At 40.2% G+C, this 20,192-nt stretch overlaps 1 protein-coding gene across 2 annotated transcripts in view; it reads left to right on the top strand.

Annotated features, from left to right (window-relative positions):
- Nucleotides 1-20,192, top strand: part of tinc (transmembrane protein tincar) — a 38,611-nt gene that overhangs the window by 4,234 nt on the left and 14,185 nt on the right. For both annotated transcript variants that reach the window (XM_017148208.3, XM_017148209.3), the window contains exons 2-4: nt 11,449-12,170; nt 13,693-13,808; nt 18,530-18,764. In XM_017148208.3, coding sequence (XP_017003697.2) covers nt 11,846-12,170; nt 13,693-13,808; nt 18,530-18,764 — 676 coding nt within the window. In that variant the 5' untranslated portion in view covers nt 11,449-11,845. The remainder of the gene's footprint in view (nt 1-11,448; nt 12,171-13,692; nt 13,809-18,529; nt 18,765-20,192) is intronic.

Genomic DNA, 20,192 nt, shown 5'->3' with positions numbered 1-20,192 from the left:
TATTTTATTTTATTTTGTGATTTTTTATGTGATTTCTTGCCGACACAAATAATGCAAGAAAATCGCGTGGCAAACCAAAAATATTGACAGCAACTCAAGAGCCAGACAGCACGGCTCACTGCAGTTCATCAATCAATCCATCGATCAATCTCGTTCGCCTGTCATATTACAACTTGACAGCTAACCGGACTGGACATCGTGAAATATATGTGATATTTTCCTTTCTGCCGCTTTAAACAGCAATTAAGTAGATTAAAAGCAAACTTGTGTGCCGGACCAGCAAGCAAAAGCAAAATGTAATCAATTGAATTAAGTTTAAATTAAATTTAATAGAAAACGCACAGTGCAAAAAAGAGGCAGTAAAATGGTGAAGCAAAAACAAAGGGCAGAATCCATCGCGAACTGGGCTCAGTGGGGCGTTAAATTGAATTGTTGTCACCACAATTTACACAGCCACGCCCTCTTTTCCTCCATTATTCTGGCTCGCTTTTTGCAGGCGATTGTTGTTGTTGTCATTGTTGTTTTCTGTGCATTATCGGGCTTCTTTTCTTCTGTCATATTATTACATTATTTGCCATTTGCTTTAGACCAGCCGGCAAGGCACACACACAAGTTTTTCCTCCTTAATTTCCCGCCATCCGCCGTTTTTCCGAGTCGCTCTCTCTTTGTCCCCGGCCACGGGGCGTATGCGTATTGTAATCAAGTCATAAATTTGCTCAACTGCGAATTGGTCTAAGCGTTGGTTGCCAGGCATTTCCCTGGCCCACAAGCAGCTGTAAACTGCTTTTCAGGCCGCACGTGCCAACCAACCAAAAACATCCAGAGAGAGCCATTCAGACATATAAAGATTTATCTCCTGGGTGGGCCACCACTCTTTTTGCCTCGTTTTCGGTTTTCAATAAGAAAGGATTAAGTTGAGTAGGAAAACTACAAACGACAGGCGGGCTTGCTTGCTACCTCCTACGCTTTCAACCCATGAAAGCCAATAAAAAGCAAAGATCGCATATCTATAAACCCACTTTTATAGAGGCCATCTCCCCCTTTTTGCAGCCCCATTTTCGGGCGATAAGTGTTATTTTCAACTGCCAGCTGTGATTCTAAACCTCGTCCCATCCCTCCGAAAAAATCGAAAGAAGAAAGTTTCATGTTACCAGGAGATGATGTGCCTCCCCAACTTTTCTCAGCCAGCTTTTTATCCACTTTTTGCTGGTAGCTCGCATTTCACCAGTGTGCGTGTGTGTCACTTATAAATTTTCTTATCTCGACATTATTTGTCTGCTTCAATTTGGAAATCTTTAACTTTCGACCAAAGAAAGTTGGATGTAATAAACTTCAAAAAACACACAAGAGGAAAGCAGAATGACAGAAGGAGTCAGGCCCAGCGGCAAATAAACAAGGGGAAGAAAAATTTGAAAAATGTTCCTTCTGTTTACTGCGAGTTTTCTTCTGTTTTTCCGAACGGGCGGGGAAACAAATTATGAACAGCTTGCGCCATATGAGAGGCACGCCCACTTAACTCCCTGAAAGCCTAAACGTTTGCGGCACTTGACTTTTCTCACTTTTCCCTCAGATCCCTGACCCTACTCCCCCATTTACACTTGTTGTAGGTTCGGAATTTGGAATTTGGAGCTTTGGCTTCATTTAATTTTTATAAGGCCAAATGGAAATTTCATTCTTCATTCTTCAAGTGGCTTTCGACCTGCAATTTAACCAACCAAGTAACCAAAAGTGGCTGATGAATCAAAGGGAATTCAAGTTGACTTTCTGCGGAATTTTTGTGTTGCAGCCTGAGAGGAGCATTAAAAATTATGAGTCCATAAGGCTTAGGAAAATGTGGTTTCTATAATTGGAAATACAAATACTTCAAGGGGACTTTAAAATTTTTTTGTTGCTCTAATTTAAAAAAAATAATTTTAATTTAATTTGGAAATATTTATTTTTTTTCTAACTAATTAAAGTCTTAATATTTTATTTGTATTTACCGAATTATAATAATTTTAGGTACTCTCTAATTAAAAAGTTTAGCTTGTTCTTGCTTTCATTCTAATCACTTTTAAAATTATGTTTTCCGACTTATGCCGAGTTTACTTTCCATCTGGCTGCGAAACTGGCTTCTGGCTTTCTTTTCAATACACCTAATAACATGTAAAACTAATTTGAAGTTGTGGCAAGTCGGTCCTTTGGTGTTCCTCGCATTCTGCTTATCCGCACGAGTTTTGTGCAAATTCCTTTTAGAATTTCAATTAAACTTTGCGTCACTTTGTCGCAGAGCTTCCATCGCTGCCAGCAGCTGTCAAGGGCGCCGCCTAATGGAGCTGGTGGGGAAATGGTAGGGAAAATCGTGGGAGGGGAAAATCGGGGAGGGCGGAGTTTGCCGCGTTAGCTGTCAACATTTGTTGAACACAAAATTTCAGTTTAGCATTTTACGCTTGACGCTTTGACTAATGGTTGGGATGAAGTGCAAGAGGGAGAGAGAGGGGCTATACAAAAGAATAAAAAAGAAGGAGAGGGAGGAGATCGCCTTAAATGAATAATGCATTTTTATCCACAATTTAGCCAACTTTGGTTAGACTCGTTGTGCGCCGGCGAAAGTTTTATTTTCCCAGCCACTAACTAAGTCAGAAACTTAAGCCGCTAGCTAACCTCATTCTTCTCTTTTTTCCTATAACTTAATTGCGACCTGCATTGGGTTTTGGTTTTCCCTGACCGAACCATTACTTGATTTCAATGCAAATTGTCTAGGGTTTTCCTTTGCTACACTTTTGTCTTTCGACTAACTTCGTTTCCATCTCATCTTATCTTGGCCTATCGCTTCTATCTTTGTTATGGGGCCAAGTTGAGTGCCAAACAACTTCATTCATATGCATAAACTGCAATCAAATGGGTAGAAGAAAAACAGCTTTTCCCCAGCTTTAGCTTCAGCTTCTTTGGCTCGGCAAATCCTTTGTGGGGTAGAAAAATATTTTCCATTTTTAATAATCGTAGCTTATAGAACCTTATAGACTTCCATTGGGTTTGTGCGGAGATAAAGATGCCGGCAAAGGACCCACTCACTTATACACACGCCGGGCTTAAAGCATTCTGGGAATACATTTTTGTAATTTTGTTTCTTGTTGTCAGCAGTTTTTATGAGTTTTCTTCAGGCATGAACTTTCACAATTCCCAATAAGTACCAAGTCACATCCCACCCACTTTTTCATCTTTTTTTTCTTCTTTCATCCTGTGTCCCCCTTTTCTGCATGTTCACCCGAGTTGATCAAGTTTTATGGCAAAATATTTCCTGTCCAACGGCAGTATCGATTATGAAGAACTAAACTCTCAAGATCTGTTAAATTTAAATATTATGCTTAAGATATCAAATCTTAAAAAAATTTATAAACTTTAATCGCTTAGTTAATGCCAAGTCTTGCTTACACCGAGTAATGCTAAAGATAGGAAAACGTCAGTTAAGCCACATTTCCGATAGGCAATTTCCTCTGGCTCACTGCCTGATTTCCATTTGGAAATCGAATTTTAGAGAGTGCATTGGGACTTCGTGAAGCCAGAGTGAGCCATTTTTAATGTCCGTGTTTGAGTTTCCCTGGCATTTTCCTGCCAAAGCATCCGCATCCTTCGCTTCTGCATCCTTGCAGCGAGTTTTATGCAAATATGCGCAAATGTGTTCATTGCTTGAAAGTTTTCCCCAGCCCCTTTTGGGGAAAACCGCCTCTCCCCTCCTCCCCAGCCAGCTGTCTTTGTCTGTCGGTGGGTCCTGCTTGTGGCATTCTCGTGTCATAATCCCTGACAACTATCGGCATTCATGTGGCAGCCAGCTGAACTAACTCGTCCCTTTCTTTTGCCCCCCGCGCCCCTAACAATCCTCTTTGCTAACCAAACGCACTTGGCATCTGCATCTGCATGCCATTTGATTTGCTGACTTGGCTTACATTCTCCTTTTTCGAACACTGCGGGGAAAATGGAATATCTAGAATCAAAAATAAAATGCTAGAATGCTGATTGTTATCTTCTAAGAAAATTGTTGGTTGAAAATGCTACATTTCGTAGAAATAGAATTCGAAATTCTTGCTATTAATCAGAGATTTAAGTCTTGTAGTTTGTCTAGGATTTTACAAATTAAACCAAAAACTTTTTTCACATTTTTTGCCCAAAAATTGGAGTTCCTTTAAAATTATAATCAAAAGCATATTTATTTATTTTTTTTTTTATTTACTTATGTGTATTAATTTTAAACAATTTTTATGAAAAGTGTTAGAAAAAAATTTATTTTATTCATTAAGTTTTTTTCTGAATTTTGTGAATTATTTGTTATACTTACTTCTTATATAACGAGTTGTTTTCAGTGAAAGAACTGGGAGGTGGCTATGCAGGAAAAGCAGCTGCCAGCTGTGGTTGCATTTTTCCGCTTTGTATTTCCAGCTTTAGCAACAACTTTGTTGTTCTCTCAAATGTGACCACTGGCCATTTCTCATCTTTCGCAGCTTCTTCTTTCATCCGATCCGATGATTTTCCCTCCGGTCGTTCGTTCGTTCTTGCGGTTTTGTTATTAAGTGAAATTGAAACCTCTGGTCTCGACTTTGGCTCCCGTCTCAATTTTACTGGCATGTGCAATTTTTAATAGCTCAGGTCGGGTTGCGTTCGGTTCGGTTTGGTTTGGTTAGGTTAGGATAGGTTTAGCCCCAGTTTGTCCTGTCACTTGGCTGGCTGATCCTTCATTGCCCTGTGGTTTTGGCCTTTAGCTTGTTTTGTCTCGTCTGCTCGCTTTGCTGCGGTTTATTCCTTGAGCAAAATACTTTTGGCTTAAATTTCCCGAATGACGAGAACACTGTTGCCGGGCTGTGATGTTGCCTTCGCCACTCTGGCAAATAATTGAACATGTCATATATAAATCCCAACATTTGCAATTGTTTTTGTGCGGTTTCGCCCCCCTTTGCATACTGGAAATTGCTTCAATTTATTGCTAAAATGTGCAGAAATGTTCGGAATCGAGTGTGGATAATTTATTCAATGGCTTATTGATGGCTTTAGTGAAAATGCTTGTAACAGATTTTGCAATTTCGCACACAATACAAAATCAATTAAATCCTGGCCAAGTCACATCATTCTGTTCTCTATATATGCAAGTACATTTGTCTATGTTTGATTGTATAGGCTTAACGTGCCGAAATGTGTTTATGAATCAATATTGCGCATACGCCCCGTTGAGCTGCGGTTTTTGTGCCCACCGAATGGCCGTCAAGCGAACATGCCAAAGTTGATTTCAATTGCAATGCAATCATTATGAGCCACGAATTCCCCAGTTTTCACTCCTCTCCCTCCCGCCTTTTCCATTTTCCGCCAGAGGCAGAATTTTCCTTTTTTTTCCCTCGCTTTGTTTTCCCTTCTGTTTGTTTACCACTGGCTCACATGAGCAACAGCAGCTCACAGCCAGTTGGTCAGTCGGTTAGCTTGTGTTACACTGCTGTCGGCATATCACTACTACCGAAGGGGAGTTGGGGAAATATTGTTGTTCTTGGCGCTCTCCGGCCATTTCTACCATGGCTTAATTAAAAAACCAATTTTAGCCGCTGAAATTGAAAGGAAATGATTGTCAGGAGCAGCGATTGTGGCCGGGGGGGAAATGGCAAGGGATATAAAACGGATAGAAATAAATGGGTTACTGCTTCGCCAAGAGCTAGAAATATTAACAACAAAATAAACAAATAAAAAAGGCAGTCGAATGGCAAACAATGTGAAGGGCACTCAATCGAAGTATGTATAGGATATCCTATTTTGAAGAGTGGAATGCATGATTTATTTTTTGTTTTTGATTAATAAATAAACGTAAAAAAAATACTTAATATTTACTAAATATTTATGTATTTATATTACTTCGTAGTATCTTTGTGGACCTAATATTTACTTTAAGGAATTTCAGAGCGCTTAGATCAACCATTCTCAAGAATGTCCTTTGTAATTGGTTGGCACAAAAGATTACTTTTCTATCTTGAAAACTCGAGACCTTTTCCTAGATGACCCATGTTAAAAGGGTAAATTTTCCGCTCAGCCTTTCGTGTACTACTTGTGCAACATTTGATGAAAGCGGCTTTCAAGTCCTTGTTCTTACTTTCTTTTCCTGTTTTCTTTTTGCCAAGTGCGCAGTTCCAGTTTTTCTTTAACCTATCCCCCTTACTAAAAATCAGGTTTTTTTTTGCTTTCTCCCTTTTCTTGTTTTGGTTTTTTGCGGCCAAAGTAGGCAACCCAGAGGAAATGTCAAAACAAAATGCCGCTTAATATGGCGTGTCCTGAGTTTTCGACCCACCTGTGCAGCCCCAGAGGGTGGGTTTTCCGGTGGGTGGAGGTGAAGCGGGAGGCCCGAACCCATTGATGTTGCTCAGGGGGGATTCATCGATTTTCTTAAGCGGCCAAAGTTTTCGCTTTGAATATTTTTCGAGCCTGCCAAACTCACTCATGAAATGTGCACAACAACAAACCGCTGACTACGACGATTGCACAATAACCGGCACAAACACCCCTCCGGAGTTCCACCCTTCGGAAAATCCATTCGAATGCGATAAATTCGCCGGCATTTTTACGACCAGGAATCGAGAACCCGGAACCCGGGAGCCAAGTGCTCTCCGGGAATGCAGGCGACAGAACAGCCATGGGGGCGCTTCAAACCCCCGGAACCCCTTCAACCCCTCGACATGTAACGCAATTTAAGCGCCCTCCAAAATTGGTAACATTTCAACGCGATATTTGGCTTAGCCCCTTAGTCTGCAAGTGGTGGCATGTGGCTCATTTGCTGTTGCCCGGTTTGTTTTGGGTGGCTTAATTTTTAGACTGGCGGTTGGGTGGTGCAGTAAACGCACAAACTCGATGCGATAATTTACATGCAGACAATGTGCTCCGCTTTTATTTGGCGCCATTTTATGCGATTCGCATTCTAATTTATATAGTTTATTATGTTTTATTTTAATTTTATTTGCCCACTGGTAGCGATTTAATTGCAGTCATAAATTTGCCTCGCTCCCTTGTGGCTTTCTTTTTGTGACTTGTTTGTTGTTAGCTTTTTTTTTGTTTTTAGTAATTTCGGGTTTCCCAGGGCATTTATGACCTAGTTGCGTTCTATCGCTACAAATATACAACAAAAAAATTGATTTGAATAACAGCTTATGAGTTATGTTTTGGCCAGCTTACATAATATTAGTGTTTGGGTCCCACTGCCCCGTATAATAAATCAAAATTAATTGTAGCTATTTTAGTTTTAAACATTTTCGGGGATTTCCTAGCCTGCCAGGCTGCCCCAAAAAGCCGGCAACACATTTTCAGCTTACTCACGTATTGCCTGCTGGAAAGTTGAAATTGAAAAAAATGTCATCAGGCGGAGGGTGAAGGGGGGCTGACACGTATTAACTCGGCACATGTGTAAATCCAATTCAAAACATGCCACGTGCAACCTCGTTCGCCCCCCTCCCTCAAAGCCAAAACTTTTGCCAGCCAATGCAGAAAATAAATTCTTCTCCTTTCTTCCTTTGTCCATGTTTGTTGGCAACTCTGGCTGAAAATACATATAACAAGTGAGTCACGATGCTGCAGAGGGGTGAATAGAATTTTCGGTTGCTTAAGAGAGATGCTGTAGTCGGAAAAAGTTCACTTCAAGTTAAGAAAATTAATGATTTAAAAAAAAAAAACAACTCTTTAAAATGTTCTCTTAAACTTTATAAATTGTATGATATATTTTCTTTGTGTAGCTTATCCTACTTCGAATTCTTTGTCTGTAATAATCTGAATTTATATTCTCAGTGTGCCCACGTTTGTCACGCTTCTAGGAACAAAACCAACTGCCAAGATGCAGAAAAAGAAAGCGAGTCTCCATTGTGTTTGATTTTGAATGGAGAAAATAAAGGACGAGAGTAAATGATGCGGCGAGGAAAATGCAACATTTTCATTTATGCAAAATGGCAAGAAAGCAAAAAACGCCATCTCAATGGTAGCTTAAATAAATATATAAGCATCAGGGAAAATTGCACAAAGATGAAAATTGCGAATGTTTTTCTTTGTCCAGCTCTTCAGCAATGACCGTTCGTTCGGCCATTAAAGAAAAATGGGCAGAGGGAGGGGGTGGAAAATGCAGAAGGGGTTGGAAACGAGACAAATGAAGCAGAAGTGGATGGAAAAAAGCTGCTTGCCCATATAAATTAGCCGGAGTGGCCCACTTGAGCATGCCAAAGGCAATGTGTGAGCCTGGTATTCAAGGGGGTGGGAAAATACGTGAGGGGAAAAGCGGGAAAATGAGTGGGGGATGTTGTGGGGTGCCAAGTGCCATTTAGCATATTTTGTTGTATTTTTCCCTCTGTTTTTGGGGGCGGAATGCTCAAGTGAACCGGAGTCTGCGCCTTTAGAGTGGGAAAATAAGAAAACCCCAAAGAGTGAGTCACGCGGAGTATGTGAATGTAGAAAGGAAAGTATGAAAGACAGAGGGAACTGTGCTAACCAAATAAATGCAGTTGAGTGAAGTTTTTAATTTGCATTAACAACCGGAGAGGGGTGGAAAAAGGCGAAGAGGGAGCCACGCTATCTTTTTCTGCTTCCAGAGCAAAACATTTTAATTTTACGCCGGAACACACAAAGGAAATGCCAGAGACAAACACGCATGCACTGGAAAAAACCAAAAAAAAATTAGAGAATTTAAAAATATATTATTAAATAAAATTATTAAATTAAAATAAAATATTTTTAAAATCTCCAGAACTCTAAACATTAATCCAGTAATATTATTTTATGGAAATTCCTATGAAGTAAGATTAGAATGACTTAATTTTTGTTTTCTGTGTACTCACACACCTCTCGGCACCCATAAAGTGGCTGTTTCATCTGCGTAAAAGTCGTGCGAACGCGACAAATTGCCCCAAGGACAGGGGCAAAGTTCTTGGTCTATCTTCTCGACGGGCTCCCGAAAACAACGCCACCTCAGCCACCCGAAAACCACCCACTTTTTCCCCCCTTTCTGCTGCACCGGCACAAGACAAAGAAAATGGCCCAAAGGAAGCCATTGAAGAATATTTTCTTAGCTGGAGCGGGAAAAGAAATGTAAACATCTGCATTTATGACTTTTGCGGCTGGCTAATCTGATGTTGAGTATGTCAAAACAGGAAGGGGCGAAAGGAACTCCAGGGAATGGCAGGAAGGTTCGCCTCTGCCTTGGGTGCACATTAACCACCCTCCGTTTCTCCAAGGGGGAATCCTGGAGCCACATGGCTCCCGGAACTCCACTGTTCTGCAGCCCACAAACATGAAACAGGACTCGTTGGGTGCGGAGCCTAGTGAAGATTGTAATTAACATAAAATTAATATCAACATGAGGCACTGGGAAACGGCACAGGACTTACAGGATCATGGCTGACACTGTTTGGATTGCTGCTGGAATTTGTGTGAATAAGGTAGCAGATTGTGGGTAAACTTCGGGTATATTATGTTTCAAGGATAGGATTTCCTATTGAGACAGCACAGAATGTAACAGTATTTGCTAAATTTGGCAAATAATATTTAATTAAAAAGGAAATTCGGTTTAATCTATAATGATTTGCGCTTTTAAGATCAAATTCAGCTTTATTCACATACCTATAGATTTAATATTGATTTTTAAAGATAATTAAATAAAATTTGCAACTGATTTATAGCCTGTCTTATAGATCGGATTTCAAAGCTGTGACTTTTGTTATATACTTACTATTACCAGGCTATTATTTCGCCATGGATTACTGCAGATGTTCAACTGATATTCAGATTTTACTGCCATTTCTCTGTCACCTGGGCCACTGACATTACGCTGTTCACAACAGCCATTATCAATTAAATCGGGTCAATTACTGCGCAGCGCAAAGAACGCGGATAAGGGCACATTCCCGCCCATTTGTTAACTGTGTTGTTGCAACACTTTTAATTACAAACAACGTCGACGCGAACAAATTGCAAACATTTTATTATTTTTGCATGGCAAGCGGGGAAAACGGGCGGAAGTGGGAAGGAAGGAAGGCCAAGGAACTGCGTTTCCCATTTTCCATTTCCCTTATCCCTTTTGGCCAACTCGCGGTTGTGTTGAACAAAACGCAAAATTTGCTGAAAGGCGGCATAAATGTTAACGGCTCTACACATGTTAGATTCAACTGCAACACGCAAAGCTGCAAATAGTTTACCTGCCTCACAGTTAGTGAGCTGAAGTAAATGCACTGAAAAAATCATAGTAAATAGAATTATCAACCTGTGAGACTTAAAAACGTTTTATAATAATTAAAGTATTGGTTAGTAAAGAATAAACTTAATTATAATCGCATGGTTATGATTATTATTTTAAACCAGCTCAACTTAAGATCACATTTTTTGCTTAGTGTCTTTTTGGCCTATAATTATGCTGCTTCCGATGTGGCAGAATACCAGGCGCGACGCATTAAACAGGGGCCCAGACAAAGGAGGCTTCTCCCTGGAGGATCTGCCTCTGTCTCGCCCATTCCCCAGCTGCATCCCCCAATCCCTTCGCCCAGCCCTTCCGACGCATTTGTCTGCCTGGCAACGAGGTTTGCCTTAATTATGCGACAGCCAACAGTGCCAGCAAAAGCAATAGCAACACGCTACATGCTACATGCAACACCCAGCAGCAACAGCAACGTGCAACGTGCAACACCCAACGCCCAGAAGCAGCAGGAACAGTAACTCTCATGTGCCAAATTGGTTTACAGACACCGTACGGGCTGCAATTTCTCCACCATTTCCCCTAGCGGATTGATTTATAGTTTAAGCCTCCCCCCTTTATCCCTCATCAGCCATTTTGGGAGTTGTAATCTTATTTAAATTGTTGCCAATTTGAACGCGTCAATTTGGCCATGGGCCAGAGTAGCAAAAAAGCCAACAACCCCGTAGGCGACTAATTAAAATACGGCTCGGATTTGCGCTCGACGATTAATTATTTATGGTTTAAATGGGTTTTAAAAGTGTCATGCATTTTTAAAGCGCTTTGCTGATTGATAATTGTCTGCCTAATTACATAATCGAATGGTTAATTAAAAAAGTATAATTACAATAAAATATAATTGTGGGGATATATTTGATTGAGAAAGTAGATACATATAGCTGTAAATATTGAATATATTGATTCTTACTTATTGGTGCCAGTTTCATTTAATTTTGGAATGTTTAACAATATATTTTTGGCGTAATAACGTAGATATTGCTATGAATATTAAATATATTAATTCTTTTTCATTGGTCAAAATAAAATGTAAACTGGAAGTCAATTTAAGACACACTGATATCCCATTTATTTTAGTTTTAAATTAAGAGCATGTGAATAATCTGCGACTGAGGAGAAAATTACCATCTAAATTTCCTAGCTATAAATTATAGCCAAATATTTATTGCATTCGTTCTCGCCACAACTAAATCCCACATTTATTTTCCTCTCTGTCATTGCAGACACAGCAAATCAGTGTCAATCAAGGTGTGGGAAAACGACACGAATTTCCACAAATATGCGCCGGCAAATAGAATCGTCGGACGCTATAATGAGCCATATCAGCGAACAAATATTAAACACGCCGCCAGCCACTGGAATGGGAAATGGCCAAAACAATGAGCAGCAGCATCATGATCATCATCATCCCCAGCAGCAGCAGCAGCAGCACTTGAGTAAATAGAAAATCAGTGTTCAGAATCAATACAGAATCAATATAAATAGTGCGGAGCGATAGACAGAAATTGATTGTCAACATTATTCGCTGTCGCGCAGAGCGATAAAAACCCGAGTAGCAGCGGCAACAAAAGCCATCGGAGCATTGAAAGCCGGCAAACAAAGCCAAATCCCCCAGCGAGAATGGGAGGCAAGCACCAAGGATCCGGAGCGGGAATCTCCTCCTCCGGGGGAGGTGGTGGAGGCGGGAGCCTCAACTCGAGCCTGTGCAACTCGGTGATGACGAGTGCCACCACGGCCAGCAGCAGTCTCACTCAGCAGCAGCAGCAGCTGCAGGCCAAGTACATCAAGTCGAAGCGCCACCAGAGCCGCTACACCAGCCTCCAGCATTCCGGCCACGATTCCGGCAGCTATCTGCACCTCAACTCGCTCTGGTCCATCTGGTACGGAGTGCTGCTGACCCTCTTCCAGGGCTACTTGGCCATGCACGGGGCCTACAGGTTCCTGGGTGAGTTGAAGCCATATAATCTTTGCACCTTTTGTCTAAAATAGGATAGATGTGTTATAACCAGGGACCGAAAATAATGATTATTTTTTTTGAGTAAAAAATAAAAATCTCCATTTAATGATTATTTTGTAAGCAAAAAAAATATCGCTCAGAAATAATGATTATTTTGTGAGCGATATATTTCGCTCAAAAATATCACTCAAAGTGGGATTGCATCCGTCCTACGCGAAATTTTACAAAGATTTAAATGTGCTCTTGTAGGTAGAACCACGGAGAACATATTCCGTTAAGAAAAAAAATAATTTTCTTTGTATAAACCGCTTAAAAAAACAAAAAAAATCTTTTTGTATAAAAACACTTTCTGTGGGAATCGAACTCGTGCTTACAGCTCGGTGGACCAACACACTAACACCCAGCCCACATGTCGGGTTGGATCTAAGTGGAATAGTTCATAACATCTTGTTAAGTCGTTTTACTAATAAATAAATGACATAAAGTTCTAAGGTTGATACAACTTGTTGTATTTAAGCATACCTCATGTCAACTAAAAACCGCGTTTTAAAAAGTTTATACAAAGAAATCACCTTCTTTTATTAACTCGATGTGTGCTCCGTGGTTCTACCTACAAGCAGAAATTTAAAAGTTTGTAAAATTCCGTACAGAACGGCTGTAATCGCACTTTGAGTGATATTTTTAAGCGAAATAATATCGCTCACATAATAATCATTATTTCTGAGCGATATTTTTTTCGCTTACAAAATAATCATTAAATGGAGATTTTTATTTTTTCACTTATAATGATTACGGTCCCTGGTTATAACTACACATTGGACTGTATGCCAATTGATTTTAAGAAAGTTCGTTGTTGTATCTAAATAAATTATTTATATATTATTGAACGTTAATATGTCTATTTAAAACTTTCATTTTATATAGAACTCGTGTTAAGCCGTCATAATACTACTCCTGTTTTTTTCTCATAAATTACGGATTAAGGATATCTATTTTTCCTGTAAAAGAAGTCCGTATTTTTCGTAAAACAAAAAAACAAATTGTCCAACCAAACGATTGGTTTGGCTGGCTCGAGGTCCAACTATAGATTAAAGTTCGTAAAAAAATTCCCAATTTTATTTAAACAGTTGTTTTTTGGACGATGTAATTCTTATAATGTGAATTTTTTGCTTCTGTTATGGGCAGGACGAATTATAGGAGTTTACAAGAGATACGACAAAAACTCAGAAGTTGTACTTTATCATTTTCTTTTTAAAATAATCTGTATTTTACCCAATTAATAGAAGATTTATCCATAAAATTTTGTTTGTAATATTTCGCAATTATAAGTAAATGAAGAGTTTTATGCCGTAAGGATTTTCTGTTTTTTCTGCTTAATTCAACGGGAAACCTTATTTTAATGCACAATTTGCAATAATTTTCTTTACATATATTTACAATATATTTATTTTCTTTACATATAAAATTATTTATTTTCTTTACCTATAAATATATTTATTTTCCCCTGCAGGCTGCTCACTGATACCCTGGAAAATCGAGCCTGTGGCAGAGCTGAATCTGCAAATTGTGCTCTCTGGAGTTGTGTTCATCCTCCTGCCGGTCTTTTTCACTTCGGCAGTGTTCAAGGTGAGTGGTGGTCGCATTGTTTCAATGGGCTTTTAACCGGGATCATGGTCCTGCAATAATTAACTGTGTACCGGAGTGTCCTTTATCTTGCCTGTGTGTGCGAGTGTATGTACTCGGTTGCACTCAATAATTAAATTTTTTTGTTGTCTCTGCCGCTGCAGTGGCTCCATTTTGCCCCTACGATGCTGCTCTTTGTGTTTGTGCGAATTATTTTTAGTGGCATTATTCACGTTATTAAATTTATTTGCAAACAAAAACAGGAGCAGGACCACGAGGAGCATACGTTGTGGGTCCTTTTCAGTGGATCCGCAAAATGGCTGACAACACAGACGCACACATGGACACTCGTCCTGTGGCTGTGCCTTTCCAAACACACACATTCTATTGGTGTGTCCTGTGGCTGTGCTCCTCCTTTCACCCCCTTCCCCAGTGTCTCTGCTTTTATCAGCATAATAAATGCAATTATGGTTTTCCCCTTTCGATTTCCCTCTGGCCGAGAGATAGAAGCATAGTTCCTATACCTCCCATATAGTTGGTTTGTATTTTATTAATCATCTATTTATAAAGTGTACGGCAGACGATGATGGCAAAAGCTCGATAGAAAAATACAATCACCGACAAACGGCATTTACTCCACCACCTTTTACTCTTTCACTCCTTGTTTCTGGTAAAAGCCACTTAAAATGAAAGACAGATATGAAGGGGGGCTCAGAAAAGGAAGTAAATGGCGTCTACACTGAAAACAGAAATAAAATGAAATACAGAAAACAGAATAAAATATAGTATTCCACTTAAAAATGGTCAAATGAGTAGGTAGCCTTTTCTAAACAGATTAATTTCATTTAATTAATGTTTATATACTATATATATTTATATTTTAACATCTTTTAATTACCTTTCTTGTATTTTGTGTAGTAGTATTTTTTTTCAAAGTGTTCTTTTCCTGCCACTTTTGGCTTGGTCTGCTGATGCGAATGCTGCTGTGGTGGCTGTCATTCCAGGTCCTCGTCCCCATATCTGTTTTTACACCCAACACCCGCTCCTTCTGGAAGTTTTCACAAATAATTGGCTTGTTTTTAAAACAAGCGAAATGGAAGAAAGCTGACGGAATGTGGACTGGGAGATTGGGAGTTTTGGGAGTGGAGTGAAGGGCCCAGTCCACCACAGACTGTCCATTGGCTGTGACAGCAGACTGACCATAGATCCTATCACACAAAGTCGGCTGTGAGCGGCGTCACTTGTCCTCCACAATTCTCCACCCCTTTAAGTCCCCGAACACATAATTCCATTAAGTACAGAACGTTCTGCTTCAGAAAGAGTTGATTATTTTCCACTTGGTTCCGGAAAACGGATAGGCGACATGTTTGGGCTCATAATAAACGTTGAACAGGCTTTGTTTGAAATTCTTAGATGTTACTAGTTGACTGGATTTATGTAATAAGTTACAGCTTAATTAAATCCCATCTCTTTTAATACTATAGATTTTTCTATGACTATAAATCTTTGACCTCAATTCGTTTAGATATTTTCAACCCAATTCCAATCAAACACAATTTATACAGAAGAGTTGAAAACTCTCTAAAATACATAGTTTGAAGTGACTTTATTTACATTTATTTTGATTGAAAAATACAAATTCCACCTCAAAGCCCTACAATTTTCCATTGATTTCGGAATTAATATTCATGGCTCCGTCACAAAAATCTCTGCATTGGCTTTTCGACACTACAAAAGAGTATACAAATTGTATGCAAATATTCCTTTTTACCGCTGCCAGACGACCACAAAAGCGGCAGCAGCTTCAACAACACGAACAACATCATCAGGAGCAGTCAAAAAATACTGGCAAAAGCTGCCTATCAGTCAGCGGCCAGACAGAGGGCGATGAAAGGCGAGGAAATGGCGGGGAAATGGGGAAATTTTTGGGGGGAAAAACTACCGAGAACCGAGAACTGAAAACTGAAAACCGAAAACCGCCAACGAGCTGAATGACAAAGGGAGCTGAAAAACACAGACAGGCGGCTGGTGGAAAGGGGTTCATCACACGTCGCCGAACGTTTAATAAAAGGCAACAGCAACATCAACATCAACAGCAGCGACAACGAACAGAAATTGGTTGCAAACTAAAATCCCAACATTGACCATTGAGGCGTGGCTATCAGGACGCTGGCAGAGGCCAGGAGCCAGAGTTCCGAAATCAGGACGAGGAACAGAGATAGTTTTGCTTAGTTTTTTGCCAGCAGAAGACCAGACCGAAAGACCAGTCACAATTACGACTAGTCCAACTCCTACGGGTGCGAGTATGTGTCGACCGATAAGGCTTCGGGGCAATTGGAAAGTGGGAAAAGCGGTGGAAAGCCGGGGAAAGCGGGCAAAACGGGCAAAAGAGCAGGGACTGGCCAACTGTCACAACCATAACAACGAGATGCGAAAACTTTGCGACTTTCATATTTGCACAGCATTCGAAATTAAACGAATGAAACGACGGGGTGGTGGCAGCATAAACCGCACTCCATATGCGGCAAGTGCCCCTAACGAAATGGTTGACCAACCACGACGGAGGTGCCCCTAGTAGAAAACTTTTCAATGTCGAAAAACTAAAGAACATATGGAGCTTATAGCTAGTGTTTATCACTATGATTTCCTTTGTTGAAAACAAGCAGGATGTATATTAACTTCATGATAGCTGCATTTTATTTATATTTTCACCCGAAATATGAGTTATTATGTTTTTTGAAGGTCATTAAATACATTTCAATTTTCTGATTTATACTTTTTTGTTCAGATTACGAACTCACTTTTCCTTTGAAGCTCCAATTAAAAAGAATGGCCATCTAAATACATAACCACATCGTTTAGGCTTTTCAAACATCTTAGACGTTAATGAACGGCTGCACACAGTGAAATGATTTAGAGATGAAGGAGCCGCGAAATGTTGGCACATTTAAATGTATTATCTGCCTGGCACTCAGCCTCGCCAACCCCCACCTCTCCCCGCACAGATGCACTTGGAATGCACTTTGCTTTTTGCAAATTGCAATCATTGTTGCTTCTGCTCGAAACGAAACGAGACGAAACCAAAACCAAACCAAACCAAACGAAACAAAACCGAAACCGGAGCGCAGGAAAACAAAGTGAACGAGTCGGGTTCCATTTGGTGCTCCTCAGATCCTGATTCTGATTCAGATCCAGCTCCTTCATCATGCTGATGTCTGCTTGTTTTTAATTTAAAAGCCCGACAGCTCGCATTTATTTGTATATATGTATGCACGTGATTTTAGTGTTCCTTTTTTTTATATCGCAGCTCGCGAAAATAAATGTGGGGGGAGCGTGAGAATATATATGTGGAAAATAATAGATGCATGTATATTGCATGGGTGCGCGTATATAAATATTTCATTTCGCCATTTGTCACGTGCAACGTTTCCTTTATTTTGTTGCTGTTCTTTATGCGCCAACGCGTCGTATGCGCAATGCTTTGGTTTCTCTCACCCTGTCGCTCAAATCGCGATGTGTTCGCATTTTGAGCGCATAAAAAATGCATTAAAACACACAGCCAAACAAGCCACAAGCACTTTTTTTCCGCATTTTTGTTTCTGCTCTACACATGTTCAATTGAAGTTTTCTCACAGTTTTAGCGGTTTTTATTTGTCCACATATATTTTTTATTAATTGCCACTGGCCATCCCATGGGGATGAGAAGAGTTGTGCGGTCAGCCAAGGATATCGTCCTGACATCTCCCTCTGGCCAGTCGCCTGTTGCAGGCAATTACGGAATGCTTTCCCATTTCAAATATTATATATTCACAGTTGCGCAATTTATGCAGTGATTGTGAGAAACGCAGCCAAAGACAATTTGATATTTCAGATGATGCGCATAAATTAAATGGGTGATTTTAGGCGATTCAATTTATTCACATGAGTATAAATTTGAATTATTTCTTTGACTTCAATGATTTTGTAGTTAAGTGCCTGTTGTAATTTCATGATTAACTATTACTTGTTCTGAATCACGATAATAAATGAGAGGCAGTGTGAAATATCGATTAAAACAAACTAATTAATTTGCACGTTGCTCGTTTTTTAATGTGTATAATTTTTCTGCGCATCATTTAGATTTTCATAAATAATGTAAAATCAATGAATAAAAAGTAGTTAATCAAGAATACAATAAAATGTGTTTAATGAACCTTAAACCATTTTAAATCTTTTTTTTCATACTATAACATTGTAACATTATATTTTGTAAAATCCCAATCATTAAATTTTGATTTTGTTTATTTTTGTAGCACCTTTTGATTTAACGCTTTTGTTCAAATCTTTCTGGCTTTATTCGGCTCTATTATTTATTTTCAACCTATTGTTTTGCGGCAGTTACGATGTGCTGTTCGCCAGCACTTGTGTTTGACTAAATAATTCCACCGCATTTTAGAGAAAATTAAATTGCATATGCATGCACATTTGGCAGGAAGTTGAGTGAGTCTTGGGAAATTTTCAATTTCCGCCCAAGGGGCAAAAGCGAAAGCGGGGTCGAATCAATAAGCAGTCATTGCCAAGTCCTTGCTTTTGCTTAAGTTAATCCTCCCCAAACGGGGCGGAGATTTGCATATGTGAACTATTTTCCCCTTCCTTTCCAGCCCACTGAATCAAATTGGTAACCGAATTATATAGCTATATATATTTCATTTTAATAACTGCGATTTCTGTGGACTACTCGGCAGGTTGGAAACTTGGCAAACGACGGCATCAAATTGGCCACCGGCGCAAGGGAGCGGCGCTGCACTCTGTCGCCGCACGATGGCCTGGAGGAGGAGTCGCGGGGCGGAACCCTGCGAGCCCTTTGGACCCACGGCGGACCGACGGCGGCCTTCGTCCACATCCTGATTGCCCTGTGCCTGCTCCTGCCGCGCCTGCTGCTCGAGGCTCGCATCATTGAGAACGGATTGCTGCCAAAAGGTGAGTTTAATTAACCAAAAGCGCATACACATTGAATGGGCGAAATTGGGAAGCGGAAGGCGCTCATAAGTATGCAACAGAAGCGACGAAGCAATATGAAGCTGCCGGAAGCGCCCGCCATGTTGCTTTCATTGCAGCTGTGCATTTCCGGTCCAATGAAAAACTTCATTTATTCTTTATTTATTTCTTTAAAATATGATTATCACAGTGGGTTATCGATTTATAAACTATATTATCTTGGATTATTTTATTTCTTATTTTGGAATCATTTTCTGAATCTTCATGACTTTTAAACTCAAAATCTAAGACTTTTCCTCTAAATTTATATTTTCTAACCAAAACCATTTGCCATAGTAGCAAGCTAGTATACTAGATAAAATGTTTCCAAAAGGGTACTCAAACTTTCGATCCCTAAGAGAGAATTTTATTGCTATTTTTTATAGCATGTCGATTATGCACTTCCCGCCGAAGAGGAAGTCCTGGGTGGCCAAGGGGCGGGCGAATAACCCATGCACAATGTTGCCGGGCACGAATTGCATTTATCCCCACTTTCATTGTTGTCAAGCATACGCCGCGTTGTACATTGTCATATTGATGGTGCGATGACACTGGCGCTGTCGCTGATGACAACTATTAAAATGAACATGAGTGCATGGGGCATCAGTTTTCCGGCTTGCGAGAGTGGGATGGGGTGGGGCTTTAAATCAATCATAATTTCCATTGTCGATGCAATCAATTGACAATTGCGTTTGCCATTCCGTGTTTTAATTCAATTTATTGTGCTTAAAACGAACTGAAATTGGCTGCAATTTCCCTTCTCCTTGCTTCTCAGGGGAAAAATCGGGGGGAAGGGGCGGGTTAAGTGAGCAGGCCAATTTAAATTCGTTGCCATATGTGTGTGTGTGCACACTGTTTAACCAAGAAGTTTAGTAGGATGCTCTGAAGGACGCTTAACAAAGTGAACTTGTGGGAATATCCGGGGGAAGCTTGAAAAAATGCCGAGGAGCTGCTGGAGCAGCCGCTTCAAAGGCAATCGCTGGGGAAATCTGCTGGCCAAACATCTACAGTGTATATGTATACATATATACCTACATCTCTGTGTGGTTGTATGCAAAACCGCTCGGCAAACAAAAACACAAACGAACGAGCGAGCATACAGGCTAACAACCGCAGGAGTAAACACCCGTCACACACACACTGATACACTGAAACACCGAAAGAGGAGCAAAGGACGAAGGGGGAGGGGGGCAGGTTGACAGGGGCGGAGGTGCGCCCATTATGGCCAGCAATAAGCCATGTTAATAACAAGGCAGCAGCAGCAGCAGCAGCGGAAGCCAGCCAAGCGACCCAAAACTGTGCAAATGTTGGCCAACTGTGAGCAGGACACCAGTCGTCGAATGAGTCCTGGGCCACATCGACGGGCCTCTG

The sequence above is a fragment of the Drosophila takahashii genome, chromosome 3R, assembly GCF_030179915.1.
Source record: "Drosophila takahashii strain IR98-3 E-12201 chromosome 3R, DtakHiC1v2, whole genome shotgun sequence".
Lineage (NCBI taxonomy): Eukaryota > Metazoa > Arthropoda > Insecta > Diptera > Drosophilidae > Drosophila > Drosophila takahashii.
This window is presented reverse-complemented; position numbering and strand designations above follow the sequence as displayed.